Here is a 17146-nt window from a genome sequence, read left to right on the forward strand (position 1 = left end):
ACAGATCATCTAGTCTCAACCCTCTGCCATGGGCAGGGACACCTCCTCACTAGATCAGGTTGCCCAAGGTCTCATCCAGCCTGGCCTTGAACACTGCCAGGGTTGGGGCAGCCACCACATCCCTGGGCAACCTGTGCCAGTGTATCACCACCTTTATAGCAAAAAACCCTTTTTTCTAATGTCTAACCTAAACTTCCTCTCCTTCAGTTTGTGTCATATGGCTCTATTTCAAATACACAGTCTATATGTTGTTGAAATAAGGTTTGCGTTTCTTGAAACAAAACTGGAGTTCTAAACGGCATCTTTATTAAGGCAAAGCTGAACATTTTATAATATGCAATGCTGCTTTCATTAGTGGCTCTGGGTTCTCATGCCCCAAGTACTCTTAGAAGCTCAGTCTGCCTTTAGCAATGCAGTTCAAGTTCTACCTACTTTCCTCTTCCCAGTCTGTAATTAATGATAGGCAAATTGAGGCCTTCTGCAGCCTGCAGTTCTTTTGTCTTCACTGGCTTCTAGGTGATGCCTTTGCTTCTGATAGAATTATACAGTTATACTATAAATTGTAACAGTTAACAATCATTGCTGGTGAATTTGTTTTCACAGAATTCAGTTCATTGATAGAATTATACAGTTACACTATAAATCGTAACAGTTAACAATCATTGCTGATGAATTTGTTTTCACAGAATTCAGTTCACCAACTGCTGTTTAAAAGCATAAAAAATATTTTTCTCTTAGCAGTTGTTGCTTGTAAAGCTGTTGAGAAAGAGGATGGCATATTGTAGCTTGTTCTCTGATTGGAACAGAAACTTCAGGAGAAGGATTGGTTTGGCTGAAATAATTACATCATACAAGATTGGTATCCAGCATATATTGTTCCTTTAGCATAGTAGTTTTTTTAAAAAAGTGCATAAGAGGATTAGTGATCAGTCCTTAATGAAGTATCTGACACTTGTATTTTCCTATTTACATTTAGATTCTTTCTTTGTCTCATTCTATTCTTTTTTTTTTCCTGATGCGACCTGCCTAGCTTCAGAAATGGAATTTTATTTTAAATGTTGATGTTATGTATTATCAAAGATGAACTTTTAAGAAATCAACCTCTCTTGTTATTTGCCTAATACATGGGGTTTATTTCACAAGTTGCTTAGGTAGATCATGCTAACTATAATGTGAGAATAAATTACAGAGGAATTTCTGCCACCAAAACATTTTTTAGCATTTGAAACAGTTTGTATATAAATATATATATAAATTTGGAAATTTGGTGTATCATAGGGAGGTTGCATGTAGGGAACAAACAGTTGCAGATCTTCTTCACCCCTGCAGCTTAATGAATCTGTCAGGCATCAAGCAGAATATTAAAACTGATGTATGTGGAAACTCTCAAATTATGCACTTTTATAAGTCATTTTTTTCTGGGATAATGCTGGAATACAGTTTTCCTTAATTTATAGTAGATCACTGTCTTATTTTCCATGGAAGAGTCAAATCATCACCAGTTTGGTTGGGTTGCCCACATGCCAACTTCCACTGCTTTCTGTCTTACAATGGAAAAGACTGGCAAGTCAGCAGAGATTGTTCAAACTACTAGTTTTCAGAAAGAGAAAATATCCCAAGTCTATTCTTCTCACCTTTCAGGGTGAGAAAATGGCTAAAATCCATCTCACAACAGGTCTCTTAAATGTTTCTCCTGGCAAGGTGAAGATATGTCACTACATTTGCTTATCGTGTGTGTACATGCATGTCTCTCTACAAAATATTTTTTGGGTACCACTGATGCATACAGTATTAAGAAATTTTATCTTAAACATGTTACATCAGTGCATGCACAGTATTTTGTAGGCTAATGAGATTAGTTTCAACTGTGTTCTCATTTGCTTAAGGCAACAAGCAATTGTAAACAACATGAGGTGTAGATAATGGATTATTTTTTCCTTTGTATATGATTGTCTTAATATTTACTATATGCAGTCATATAGGATGCTAATTTTTAATACTTCTTTAGCTGTAAGAATGCATGTTTGCTTTCTCCTGATTCACACAGAACAGATGGATGCTTGACTGCCTGCTAATCCACAGCTGGAATGGTTTCAGCAGTTTCCACGTTGCTGGGTTAGAGTGGCTTTTCTAGTGGACTGAGAGGGCAGCAAGAGAGGGATATCATTATTCATCAGTATCCCAGTGGGATCGCTGCCAGCAGAGATTAATTTTTTCTGTTATGCTTGTAAAACAAGCTCAGGTGGAGTCTCTAATCCTCAGGGCACGGGTGGCAGATCAAGGAAGATGCTACAAAGCTAGTTAATTTTCAGATTCTAGGGGAAACAGAAGCTCTGTTAGATGTATAAATACATGATTGCAAATTTAAGTAGCTCAAATCCAAATGGGATCTTCCCAGACATCTGGTACTGGAAATCTCTGTTTTCTTTGTCTTTTAAAAGAAGTTCTTAAAACTTTACACCAGAGGCAAAATATCTGCAACTCTCTTAATCGTCAGTTATCTTGCCATTTTAATTTATTTTTTTCATGCAGCTCTTACAGTGTACTGTAGATGAATGTCTGTATTTACAGGTAGGAAAATGTGGTATACGTGTGTGTAGGAATACTGAGTTTCCAGTATTCTCAGAAATTTGTGTGCAGTGAACATCACCAAGAAAAATTACCACTTCCCATCCAAAAAGGGTTAGATCTGCCCTAGTAATGCATGGTATGTCCCCTCTGGGTAATGGGATGTTCAGTTAAGGTCAAATGTGGTACAAAGGCATTTTTGCCATATTGCTCATTGTGTCAGACCTATGGTCATTCATGACAGAAATGTTGACAGAACTTCCTCAAATCAAGCACCCTGAAATGCTCACAGATTGTCTATTTGTGTAATGGGCTTCAAATACTTTACTGACTTTTTTGTTCCCTCAGTGATCACCCTTCTTTCCCACCCTTGTAATTACCAGTGTCTTCCATCACTCCATTTCCTTGTAGCTCTTGAGTTCTTCAAAACATTGGGTCAGCTTTTTCAAGCAATTTTAATCCACATAGTTACACTGAAATGAGTGGAGATGCGCCAGTTTTTATCAGCAGGGAACTACCCTTATTGAAATTTACTTGCAGCAGCTGTCACTTCCTCTTAGAGCTGTGTTTTTTTTATTATGATATTAAACTATTTTCATTTACAAGTGCTCAGAGTGAGACCAGTAGCACTGGCTTGCTGAAAAGACATTGTGCATGTAGGCACCTTCCAAGTTTCCCATCTATTTCTGCCAGTTCATATTGTTCTCCTATTATTCTGGGCTTGAGCCTCTCTTGAACAGAGGCTGCTACTCATTTCACCACATGATGACAGGTATTCACGCCTGTGAACTTTTTATTCCCTTTTGTCTCTGGTCACATAGTAGTGTGGATCTGGAATTTAATCCAGTACAAAAATGCAGCAGTGTGCATTTGTGGCTCCCCACTAGGGGAGCTGCCACAGGTCAGCAGATTTGAAATCCAGTTTTCAACACACAGAGCTTTTACAGCTTGCCATTAACATATACAGTATGTATGGGCCCCACTGCACATAAAGAATTACTAGTGCTTACTCCTGTCTCCATGCAGAGTAGCATTAACTTAAGGCAGAGATCTGTTAACTTCTTCCCTGGGTCTGGGCTCTGTGCTGGAAGATCCCAATGGAGGATCAAAGCCAAAGATTGAAAAGGACTGAAAGCTTTCCCGGGCAAAGCTGTGTGCCAGGATTTGCTATTACAATTTTTATTGCTATCATCATCTCAATCAGTGGTTGAGCCAACTGATTCAGCCAAGCTCAGCTTCAAAATGTGGACAGACGTCCAAATGGAACTGAAGTTGATTTCTCATGACAATCAGACTTTTGAATGTATACCCTGAGAGATTTTCCCATTTTGTGTTAGCACATTACTGAGTTCATGCACTGACAAGCTTTTCTGTATTAGTGCAATACAGTTAGTTTCAGTACAGCCATAACCAGCCAGTTTTAAATCTTTCCTATAATATGACTTGAGATGACACGGAAAGTAAGTTGTGGGTCACTGCCCCATCTAGGTTTAAGATTTTTTAAAATGGGGTGTGGATAGCAGATCCAGAGTGTGCAGGTTCAAAGCATTTTCAGAAGAAGTAATCAGAGAAGTCATTTGGAGGGGCAAAAAAATCTCAAATACACCATTTACAGTGATAAAGAGTAATCATTCTCTCACGTTATGATACTTCACTTTGTAACTGGAATTTATACCATGCCATTTATATTTATTTGCTGTGGTCAAAGTAACTTGTTCTGTGTGAATAATGTGTATTCAGTAGCAGATGTTTGCTCTTATGTTTGTCCTGCTTTAGTCTTCTTTTGCATTTATTTTTCCTTAAACTGTTGCAAGTGTTACAGGCTTACTTATATGCAAGAATTTTACTTAGAAACCTCAGAGTGAACTAAAGCCACATCTATGAAAATTGTACAGGCTTAATACTGTGAAAGTACCTATACATTCAGGGGAAAATGTATTTTTAGAAAGCATTTTATTAGGACTGGCCAAAAAAACATAGTGCTGAATTATGACTGTGATCATAAACTTTATGAAATATGGGTTGAGAGACTTAAAATCATGAATTCATTCCTTGTTTTAATGTTTTAGTAAAATATGCAACTTAAAAAGGAAATTATCCTGAAACAGAATGGTTCTATAAGTATATTTTTTAACATTTGGTAAAACAATTAAAAGGATTGTATTATCTCTTACAGTATTTCCCCCCCCAACTGAAACCCACTTTCTCTGATATGCTTAGGAAACTGAAAGAAAAAAGGAAAATCAACACTTGAGTTAGTGTAGAAGTTGTTATTTATACAATCCTCCCTCTTCTGTGTGCTAACATGCTTGCAGATTCCTTTATCAGCTCCATGCTGAAGCTGAGGTCTGTAATTTAACTTTGTGCTTTAGAAGTTGCAGGATCTGCCAGGTCACTCTCTGCTACTGGGAGCTAATATTGCTGACCTCCTATTGCTCTGTGCACAGTGGCAAAGGTCTTCCAGACTCCTGACCTCTGGTCATCAGGAATGTCATCAGTAGTTTGTAGTTGGGATGTTTTAAGTAAGAGGTGAACTTGTGAAATCTAAACCCTTCAGGGTGTTTTTAAGTGATCACTCAACTGTTTCATTGCCCTAGCTTGTACTTTTTATGATGTCTGTGATTGTAAAATGTGTGGTGTTTGTCATACACAGCTATAAGCAAAAATCGAACACTTGTCTGTTAAAAGTGAGGATACAATTAATACATGATTTCTCTGATCACTAACGTGAGGTCTTTGTAAGAATTGCAAGAACTTTTAATTTATGTGCTCTTATAAACCACATTTGTAGGTCCCATTGTGGAAATGTGCCCGTTTTAAATACTAAAAGATAGTTACAAATTAATGTTTAAAATATACTAGATTTGCATAACTGCATGTTGATGGAGTTTACAACTTTGTCTCTTCAACTTCTCGTGCTTAGCTGGAAATTTCCAATGTCTGTCTTAAATCTAGAGATGGAGCTCAGGGTAGCCTTCTTGTTTTTTGGACATGTAGCTATTTTCTCTAAAAGTGCATTAGACACTAACTAGATAATAAATTTTAAAACTTGCTATTTGTTTCAAAAAGATACTGAGCAGGTCTTTTCCCTAGGACTTTGCTCTCCATCCTATGCATATCTGTTTTCCTCCTGTCATTTTTCCAAAAGTAGAGAGAACTCTGATGACAAGTGACAAGATCATTTTCCTCCTCCCCAAGCTGGAGTGGAGAGTTAGGGCAGGCTGAGTACCCAGTGAGGGTACCCAATGCCAGAGAGGGAATTCCTTTTTCACAACCAGGGACATCTACTGCCCAGGGGCTGTGGTTCTGGCTCCTGCCCCAGCCCTGGCAGTGTTCACAGCCAGGTTGGATGAGCCTTGAGCAACCTGGTCAAGTGAGGAGGTGTCCCTGCCCATGGCAGGGGGTTGGGACTAGATGATCTGTAAGGTCCATTTCACCCACTGTGATTCTCTGATCCTGTGCCCTATGGCTCAGGGACTGGCACAGGACTTGGCTTTCTGCCTTTCCTCCCTGACAGCCACCAACCCTGGAAAGGAAGGGATTGGAAGGTCCCCATGGGAAAGGAACTGCACTGCAGGGTTGGCTGGATGGGATTTGATGGCACTGCCAGGTCTATGTGCAGTTGACAGGGAGAGATGTTACACAGTGTATGAAGGTGAGCAGCTGTTTATAACTATGATGTCTGCAATGAATTACAGTATCGTGTAGTAAATATGTTTTAATCTTGCATGAAAAACTGTGGTGTTTTCTTCTGCATCATGTTATCCCATCTTGAAGGTCTCTACAAAACATCAGCCTGCTCTGTGGTTTAGCAGAGCCTGCCAGGCTGCCCTGAAAAACTGGAATGTTACTGCTGCAAAGTTTGTCTTAAAAGTATATTTTTACATGGGTAAAACAGAGTGAGCTGGTAGAAATGACTGTTTTTGTCCTTTTAGTCTATAATATGAGGCTTGAAAACACACGTCACGTTTGTTCTTAGAACTAGTAACATATGTTTATAACTGTCTTTTAGCTGGAATATTGTCCTAGACCTTTTATATCTAATAGTAATCTAAATGTTTTAAACTTTGGAAGTTTGAATTCTGTCCCATAAAACGGAGACCAAAAAACATATATTTATAGGCTACCAATAAATTCCTTAAAATAGGAGTTTGTAATGGAATCACTAACAAAGATAAACTTTTTAGAGCAGTAATTTTAGCAAGTACTTCCCCAATTCCATTTTAAAATCAACTTTCCTTTTTTATATGAGCTGAAAAACAACTTTTAAGTCAGTTTGGGCTTTGCTGCTTTTTTCCCCCTCTTTTTTTAAAGCACATGTTTGCTCATATTTATTTGTTTTCTGAATATACATGTAAACTGGATTGTGTTCTAGCTGCCTGTCAGGATACATCTGTGTAAATTTAATGTCCCCAATTCCATTTTAAAATCAACTTTCCTTTTTTATATGAGCTGAAAAACAACTTTTAAGTCAGTTTGGGCTTTGCTGCTTTTTTCCCCCTCTTTTTTTAAAGCACATGTTTGCTCATATTTATTTGTTTTCTGAATATACATGTAAACTGGATTGTGTTCTAGCTGCCTGTCAGGATACATCTGTGTAAATTTAATGTAATGTCAGTGATGATAAAAATGTAGTATAAATATGGTGGTTAATTTAAATAATTTTCATCACATATACTTCTGTCATTATTGTGTCACATAATATGGTTTTGTGCTCTTGGGAAGAGCATGGGCAAAGGAGGATTAGCTTGGAAACTTTAATTAAGCTTTTTTTTATTTTCCTTGTGATAGTTAACAGGGTCAAATGAGACTTTTGTCAGCACAGGAGTGGAGATATTTATGTGTATGTATTAAAAAATGGAAATAATTTCAAATGGTTTTAAGTACTTGTCTATGCAGTTACCTAAAGATTAAAATAATGCTGTTTTCACTTGGAAAAATCACTTGCAGATTGACATACCTTTGAACTTGTGGTAGCAGAGAACTCAAATTTACTTCATGATGTATTTATTACTAGTGTTAATGGCAGAACAACTGTAAAAAATCCCCAATTTGTTTAGTGCAGATTATTTTTTGTTGTTCATTCTATGCACAGATCTAGGATTTTTGCAGCCCTTCAGCATGTTCTTAGACTACCAGATGTTTATGTAATATAAACCAAGGTTCAGACAAAGAGGATGTGATTACTATATTAGCTAAAAATGATCCTCACCTTTTATCCTTTCCTATTATTCTGGTAGTTACTTTTAGTACTAGTTTACTGCAAGATTTTTTAAAACTTTAGCTTAACATCTGTTAATTGTGATGTCAGATTTTCTAGGATTGTTTTTCCCTTGTTTCTTTCTACATCAGAAACTTGAAAGAGAGCAAAGCACATTGCAAGTTTATGAAAGTTGAATATATGGTGGTTTTGGGTTCACTCTACCTATGTAAAGAAAAGGAACATGCAGCCAGTCAGTCAATTCTAAGGTAGTTTCAATAACAACATAGCTAAAGAAAAGACTACTAGTTCAGCTCTGGAATGTGAGAAACTATTTTTGGTTTGTTTTAGACCCTCATTGTTACAAATTAATCAACTTCTCTTTAAAGTCTAGAATTCATTAACTTTTTAAGTTTTACTGTTCCCATGACTGAACTGAGCTTAAAATATTCAAGTTTGCTTCAGTTGCTCACCTTGATCCCCTTTCTGTCTGTGGCCCACAAGTATCCTCTTCTCTCCTATAGACACTACAAGGTGTAGTGACTTGAGATTTAAAATATTGCAGAAGATTTATATGTGGTATAAGTTTATACTTCAGCTCTCACCCTAAAAAAGTAATTTCAGCCAAACTTACACTTTCTGTGGGTAGAAAGAAGATCTGGGGCTGTTTTAACCAGGAGGATTGTGCTCACTGTGTTGGATACTTAGATCTGGGGCTGTTTTAACCACTGGAGGATTGTGCTCACTGTGTTGGATACCTGATTTAAATTTCAGTTCAGTCTGACTCCTCAAATGCCTCATAGTACCACAAAACTGCAAAAGATACATTTTAAGACAGGATGACTTGTTTACTTGGAGAACCATTCCAAGAGTTCAAATGAAGGGTGATGGTAAGCTGCATATTTGGGACATGATGTTGCAGACAGGACTGTAAGATGATTCTGTAGCTGGTGTTATGCAGGAAACAGAACTCAATTACCAGAATAGCCTTTTTGCCTTGTAAAATGTAAGTATCAAGTTTATGCAGGTCTGTGTGTGACATTTCTCACTGGCAGTGCAAGTTCCTGTCTCCTGTATGAGCACTCTGCATCACATGTGGGTTGAAATGTAGGTCTGAGAGGACTCTCACACCCTTGCAATGATGCAGCAATCTCTAATGCCCCAAAGTAGACATTATTGGGCAAATCCATCACAGACATGGAGAGAGAGATGTGACATGACTAACAAAATTCCTAGTTATCTCCTGGTATACTCCAAGTTATGCTTAAATGTGTAGGTGCTTGTAAACATACTATTGTCCATCGCAGACATGGAGAGAGAGATTTGACATGACTAACAAAATTCCTAGTTATCTCCTGGTATACTCCAAGTTATGCTTAAATGTGTAGGTGCTTGTAAACATACTATTTGCACATGGGCTGCAACAGTCCTGATTTAAGAGGAGAAAAAGGGAAAGTGAAAAAAGCACAGCAGTGCTTTGTGGTTTAACTAGGAAGTTTGTATTAAGTTTCTTGACTTTAGAATGAAGATTAATGATTGATACGTAATTTGATCTGTTTCCTCACCCGTGGAAGGAAGAATGGTGTTCAGATACAGTGTACTAAAACAATATATGTTCTATATTTTGTGGAATGGTTGAAGCTTTAGCCTCTGCAGAGCAGATTGAGATTTGCAACGAAAAGAAAAACTGAAATGAAAAAAAAATACTGAGTGAACAGCAGGGCCCATTTGAGGTGATTACAAAGGATGTTTCTTTATTCTGTCTTTTCTTGTGCAACCTGAAAACAGTAGCAGGGGGTTACAAGCAGAGTTCATCACGGAGTTGTCAATCACTGTCATTTAACATTTTGCAATGGGAGATGTCTTTATTCAAGGACAGCTGGGCAAATCAGGGAAACAGATTTGCAGTTAGTAGTCTGTCCAGCCTACACTAAGCAAACAAGGACAGGGCAGACATACCAGCCTCTCACATAAAAATATAATGGACTCTGCTGACCTCGGTGCCCTCCATTCAGCTTCATTCTCAGTTGTATAAAAGCTTCACTACCCATTCTCAATTTCCTTTAATTACCTACATGATGCAGATAAGAAAATGAACCTCACTTACTTACAGTCAATGATCACAAACAGGAAATTAAGTAGGCGAGTTGTTTAAAATAAGAGGAGAGTTTTGGAGGTAAATAAAACATGTGCTGGGGAAGAATTAGGGAAAACACATTTTCAGGGGTACCAATTGGTCTGGAGTGACTTGGCTGATCCTCCTTCTTTCTGCTACTTTAAACTGCAAAGCAAAACTAAGTCAAAAATCTCCTTGGTAAATATTCTTTAAAATATCTTTGAAGGAGAAGCCAGTTAAATAAAAAGAGTGAAGCAAACATGCAGCCTTCTATAGGGCTTAAAAAGATTGTGACCTTAGGTTCAGAGAATAAATGACCACAGTTTTCACAAGAGATCTAGCAGAGACATCCAGGATTAAGCAGCAGTTGTCTTTATTCAGTCTTCACTTCTAATCTGCAGTTCAGATATGAAATAAATTAATGCAATTCTGATTTTCTTTCCAAAACTTAAATTGTCTAATACTTACCATTCCTTTTACATTAATATCACAGTTTAGACGTAGTTTCCTGGTGCCATTAAAGAAAATATAACATTTTGTGCTGTCAGTTTTCAAGGGGGTGAAAAGCAGCTATTTAACTGTTTTTTGGGAAGTGTCAAAAAAGGTTCTGTGTGTTAGGGTATTAATGATTGGGTATGGTGCTTTGCAAGTCAATTAGGTTGTTCTATTAGGTGTTCTAAAATTGCCATTTTTCTTTACCTCACCCTGCATTGGTTACTGTTGTGAATGTTTCATTAGTCTGGATTTGCAGGAAGTCTGACTGGAGATTGAAGACTCAAATGCATAATATTGAATCTATAGTTTAAGAGGAACATAAAACCCTGAACACTTTAATTTAATGGTCTCTGCTAAGCCCGTAGTTTGCAAGGCATGGCCCTTTGGGCTACCCAAATGACTTTTTATTTTATGACAAAAGAAATACCTCTCTTAAATTACAGATGGAAAAGATATCACAGATTATAAAACTCTCGCTTTACTTGCAGGGTTTATACTTTAGAAAGATCATTCTCATTCCAAATGATACATGCACAAGAGGATTTTCTGGAGGGGGAAAAAAATTGCCAATTAAGTCACAAAACCAACTCTTCAGCCTAAATTATAGTTCATAGGATGCTTCTGTTGAGCTTGCTTTTCCCTAGCAGGAGAATTAACTCCTCAGGCTACCAGAAGAGTCCTGCTTGTTCCTCTCAGCCCCAAGGATGTTGCTACTCATAACTACATTTGGATTACATGTTGGTGTGCAACTCCTTTGTGCAACAGTGAGAAAGTTCTTAGCCAGCTTTCATTTTGGCCTGAATGGCATTAGCCCCACCGTGGAGCACAGAGGATGGTTTTCAGCACCTACTTAGAATTTTGCTCTTTGCTTTGATTGCTGCTCATCTGTTGCTTAGACACTGACTGCTCAAAATATTGAAAACATAGTTGAAAAGAACCTTCCCAGAGCTATTTCAAACCTACTGTGTTTGGAGTACAAAGAGAAAAATGCAAACCCTGAGAACTGAAAATGTGAATTGTCAACTTCTTTATAGCTAACCTTACAATGTTTTTGTGAGCCAGCCAGGTAGATTATCTGTGGAAGGTTGTCTTCCTCTACTGAATCCATCCAGTGAATCTATTTATTTCATTGCTTTTATTTTCCTCTTCTCTAATGTTAAAATCAGCTACGTGGAAGAAAACGAAATCATAACCTATAATTGTGTGAATATTTGTGAATTTTATATCAGCTATTGTTTTCCCACATGTGGTTTGATTAGTAAGTGTACTTTCTAAACAGTGAAATGCTGCTATTTTAACAACAAAATCTAACTGTAGTAAATTAAATGCATATACTTTTAATGTCTCAGCAAGGAATAATAGTTGTACAAAAGTCAATTACAGTGATTAATAATTTATTTTTATTTTTTTTAAAGAATGCTGATGAGTACACAGATCTGCCTGTGAGACACAATGAAGATCAGATGAACAGTGAACTGGCCAAACACCTTCCCATTGAAGTCAATCCCCATTCCTTCGACAGCTCACACACAAAAACTCACCTCCTGCTGCAAGCTCACTTCAGTCACGCCATGCTGCCTTGTCCAGATTATGCAACTGACACAAAGACAGTGCTGGACCAAGCAATTAGAATATGCCAGGTATTGTGGTGCATTTCAGTATGCAACTCTTGTTCGTTTGTTCTTTATTGTTAGAGTGGTGTAATATTTTGAATACAGAAAAACCTGAAGATTTCTTGCAGTTTTGTGGAGAACTGGTGTCACATGGTGTGATGACAGTGCTGGAGCAGGTCCAGAGAAGAGCAGCGAGGCTGGTGAAAGGACTGGAGCACAAGTGCCATGAGGAGAGGCTGAGGGAGCTGGGGGTGTTCAGCCTGGAGAAGAGGAGGCTCAGGGGAGACCTTCTCACCCTCTGCAACTCCCTGACAGGAGGTTGGAGTCAGGTGGGGGTTGGTCTCTTCTCCCAGGCAACCAGCAGCAGGACAAGAGGGCACAGACTCAAGCTCTGCCAGGGGAGGGTTAGGTTGAATATTAGGGAGAGATTTTTTATCAGGCATTGGAATGTGCTGCCCAGGGAGGTGGTGGATTCACCATCCCTGGAGGTTTTCAAGCTGAGACTGGATGTGGCACTTAGTGCCATGGTCTAGTAAGCACGGTAGGGTTGGACTTGATGATCTTTGAGGTCTCTTCCAACCGAGTTGATTCTGTGATTCTATGAACTAGATGTCCATAAAGGTGCCCACTTTGCAGAACTGGAGTTAAACAAACTTAGGGTAAAAGGTGGTGGTACTCTGGCTGGAGGAATCCGTTGCCATAGGTTCACCTCTGCTTTCATATGCAACAGCTTTCTATCTCTGTATCATGGAATGTTGTATGTGAGTCATTCCTGCATGGATGTGCTCCCTGCAGATTGTTTCTGACCCCCAAGAACCTGTGTCCCCTGGGTACTTTTATTTTTATAGCATCCAAAAGCACTATTGTCACTGCAAGGCATAAATAAAACATGTTTTAAATGTGATTTGGTATGAGATACAGGGGGTTTCTCTAGCTTGTGTAAAGGTATGTCTTCTGTGCCCCGATTAGAGTCAAAGAATATGCTTTCAAACACTGATTTTAAACTCAGTCTGGAGGCTTGTGACTTTTTACAGTTGCACTGCAGTCGAAACCCACAGAAACTAATCTGACCAGGGAGAGTACTGGTAACAAGTGATCACATGCACAGCTGCATGCCTCAAAAGAATTTTAAAGCAGTGATTTGAGTTCAGAATGGAGTGCTGCCATGTCTGAAAAGCTCAGTTACAATTACAGCAGGAAAGGTGAGCTCCTGTTAATGCAGACAAACAACCCTCTCTGATTCTGCTGGAAAGAAATATTATTCTCTTTAGTAGAACTAGACAAGGACTTGTTCACAGGCTCTCGAAGATCAGGCACCCTTCAACAAATTAGTCTTTTTATCTTTCTCCATTCAATATCTATAGAAAAGGGCCAGTTATTCTTTTTTCTTACAGTTTTTGTTTGCTCAAATTTTAATATCCTCATTGATCTACTAAACAACTGTCAGACTGAGGCTTTGCTCTTGTTTGAAGCCTGTTGGCAATATGGTAACTGCAAACATCATAGTGTCAGGCCTAGCAGTTTGTAAAACCACTCAATGAGAAACTATTAATCAATGCTCTGCTCTAGACAGACAAAACACCATGGGCTATTCAGTGTCCAGTGGTTTGGATGAGGCTCAACCTCACACCAACAAAAACAAGCTTATGATACTAATATCAAGCAAAGCAAAACTGAAATTAGGGAAAGTAAGAATAACACCACAGATGTTACTTCTACACAGTCCTAAATTCGGCAACCAGCAATGCCTGAATGCAGCTAATTCAAATTGATAAAATCATGATGCTGAAAGCTTCAACGTAGGAACAGTTATTATTCAATACAATCAGTTATTAACAGAGAAAAATGTCACTTGCTCAGGTGAGAAAATTCATTTTTTTTCAAAGAAGTCACATACTTTAAGTTCATTTAGATGTTTGTGGAATTAGTGTTTGGAGGGTAATTACATATTTGGGGAAAATGTAAATTAAATATTATTTTCCACAATTATTTTGCTCAATATTTGTCCTGCTTTGCTAAGAAATGCATTTTCTTAATCCTGTTACTGTATCATAGGTACTTCAGAGACAATAATCACATAGAAGAAAAAACTCTGAAATATTCAGCAGTTCCTAAAGGACTGAACTAGAGTTCAGAAAAATGCCATTCCATACCCTGCCTTGGCACTCCAGCCTTCAGGAAACTACTGCATAAAGTTGCCTATATAGTCATCTTAAAATAAAAATTTTAAAAAAAAAAGAGAGAAAAGGTTCTTTTGAAAAAGAAAAATAAAAAATGCAGTCATCTTAAAATAAAATTTTAAAAAAAAAAAGAGAGAAAAGCTTCTTTTGAAAAAGAAAAATAAAAAATGTTCAAGCATTTTTGTATTTGAAGTTGGCACATGGTTTGCATCTCTTGGGAGAATATTGGTTCCATCTTATTAGTCACGCTTTCCAAACGGGGGTTAAAGTTCCCAGAATCTAAGCAATAGACAGGGTTACACTTTCAATACTGGTTGTTACCTTTTTCCTTAGCACTGACCTGCTGATGAACTCTGGGTCAACAGAGGTGGAAAAAAAGATGTTAGTTGTGAGAAAAGGAACTGAACCATAGAAGGATCCATTGATAAATATATTTAGTGGATGTTGTTCTCTGTGTGTGTGAACATGTGCTCATGCAGCACCCAACATAAAATTCAGCAGGGAGGCAGGAATTGGGTTTTGAGTTCTGTTGAACTGTTGTTTATTTACTTACAAAGTGCTTTAGTGTTGAGGTTGTGTAGCTAACCTTCAAATTGTGACCTGAACGTAAACTGTTAGTTTTGCTGATGGGTGTGTGAATGACTTTCCATATCAGCACTGCTTTTCTGTGACAAGAAAGCAAGATCTTTCAAAGAGCTTTTGCCAGTGGTTGTATCTCAGTATGTACAGCAGGACTTCATCCCAGGACCCCTGCAGAGTAGATTTGCCATCTCTAGTCATGATATGTAAGCAAGGCTCTTTTATCATAGGGTATTAAACTTCTCTTCCCATTTTCTCTGGTGTCTTTCACCTGAATCAGCCATGTCTCCCATGGTTCCTTTCCCATTATGTCATCCCTCTCATCCTTCCAACCTCTTCTGGGCCTTCTTCATTGCTAGTGACTTTAGGCTGAGTAGTGTTAGTGGTCAGAGAGAAAACTATGTTAGCAGAATTACACAGGTAAATGTAGCTGCAGGATTTTGGCTTTGTTAGAATTCTGTTGTTTATAGTTATGATGAAATACAGAAGTCATAAGCGTTGAAGAGAACGTGAGGAGTTATGGTGCTGGCTCAATAGAGGAATGTAATTGTTAATAAAGAAAGTGAAAAAATCTATTCTGTTACAGTTTTCCTATAGTTAGCATTTGTTAGATGTAGGTGGAGTTCATTATAGCAAGATAAATTTTAATATCTATATACCCAGGATGAAATGCAGAATCTTTGCCCTTTCACAGCAGAAATATGGGGAATAGCAATATATAACCTTCTGGAATGTGAATGCCTATCTGCTCCCACACCCATCTCTATAATGAATGGCCACTGAGGCATTGACTAGACCAAAGTTCTACATTGAAAACAAAACCTCAAGTCAAAATCTAGTTTGTTATCAGTGACAGGCACTGTAGATAAAGCACAGAAGGTTCCCATGGCTCAAAAAAACCTGCCACGAGTTCCTACATGACCTTGGCCAAGTAATTTAATTTTTGATTTGCCTCAGTTACCTTTAATACAATTACAATTGGCAACATATTCTCTTCAAGCCTAGCACTCTGTGTTACTTTTACTGAGAAAAGATAGAGGTGTCAGTAAGATGGTGCTGAGCACTCCAGTAGCTGCTCAAAATCAAACATTTGTCCACTTCTTGCAGGAGAATGAACATTAAATAATAAAAATTCTAATGAAATGATTTGTCTAATAGTTTTATAAAACATAATTATTACTGTAAAGGCAATATCCCACCTTTTTTTCTGTCTGATTTGAGATGATGTGAAACTAAATCTAATCTCGTTCTTTACTTCTTTTGTCAAGCCTTATATTTTGTGACTGTGTATTCAGCGATCAGTTCTCACTCTACTGTTCTAAGACTATTGCCTATATTTGCATTAATTGAAATGGATAATTGAGGCAGTAATACTGTCAGTCTTGGATTCAGCAGGGCAGTCTCTTCTCAGAAATAATGTGACAGTTGCTGGCTTTGCATTGGGATTGGCCACAAGCCTCCACTTGTGGTATAATCGTTGATAAAATATTTTAATATTGGCAGGAGTAGAACTGCCATGGAGCTCAGCCCTAACCTTTGAGAAGTGTTTACCTATGGATGTGTTAAACACATCTCAGTAGGGTAGCTGTGCACTGAGAGAAGATGGACATGAAGATAGATTCCAAACTGCAGAATAAAGACTGGTTTGCATGGGAAACATGCACATCCCTGAAACGAGGACCTTGTAACACCATCACTGGTGGCCTGTCCTTCCCCATCATGTTACTCCTCTGGAGAATTGAATTTTGGCAGGAAAGAAGAAACTCTTTGGGTTAAGCACTGCGTTTCCTTAGCTAGATGATGATGTGTGTAATGCTGCTTTACTCATTCTCCAATAGTTAAATAAGTTGGTTCTGGTCATTTAAATTGCAGCTTTTGCAGCAGTTCTGATGAGAATCCTCTTTGTGATGCATGTTCAGAGTTGTCAGACGTTGCACACATACACTGCCCAGTTCAGCTAAGATCTAGCTTATGTATGAAATACTTAACTGTACTAAACTGCAGACTCTTCTGGGGGATGGTGGGTGCTGCATCTACTGCTCCTCAAGCAAAAGGTACTTTCTAGGCATATCAGCAGAGCTGCAGAGGAGCCCATGCTGTCATTTTGGGATTCAGAGAGAGAATGTCTCTCACCTCTGCACTTTTTATCCTCTCCAAACCTCCTCAGTTCATAATAGCCACTAAAACTATTGATTTGGAGAGCCATATCCCTTGGATCATTCGTTTCCCTGCCTGTGAGGAAATGGAGAAGTTCTTAAAGACCCTCAGAGTGCTTTGAGCTCAGCTATTGCCTGTTGTCAGTGCAGGTGTGCCAGCTCCTTGCTGCAAGGTGGTGAGAGTTGCAGGAAAGGCCTATTTTACAGTTGTGTGTGTAAGATTTGTCCAGAAGTGCCCA

General features: G+C 38.2%; 1 protein-coding gene across 1 annotated transcript in view; it reads left to right on the forward strand.

Moving 5' to 3' along the window:
- LOC103804940 (activating signal cointegrator 1 complex subunit 3) overlaps positions 1-17146 on the forward strand; it is a gene marked incomplete at its 5' end in the record, with an annotated part of 72441 nt that overhangs the window by 37886 nt on the left and 17409 nt on the right. Inside the window, one exon of the mRNA XM_009077575.1 lies at positions 11795-12019. Coding sequence (XP_009075823.1) covers positions 11795-12019 — 225 coding nt within the window. The remainder of the gene's footprint in view (positions 1-11794; positions 12020-17146) is intronic.

The sequence above is a fragment of the Acanthisitta chloris genome, unplaced genomic scaffold (genome assembly GCF_000695815.1).
Source record: "Acanthisitta chloris isolate BGI_N310 unplaced genomic scaffold, ASM69581v1 scaffold18276, whole genome shotgun sequence".
NCBI lineage: Eukaryota > Metazoa > Chordata > Aves > Passeriformes > Acanthisittidae > Acanthisitta > Acanthisitta chloris.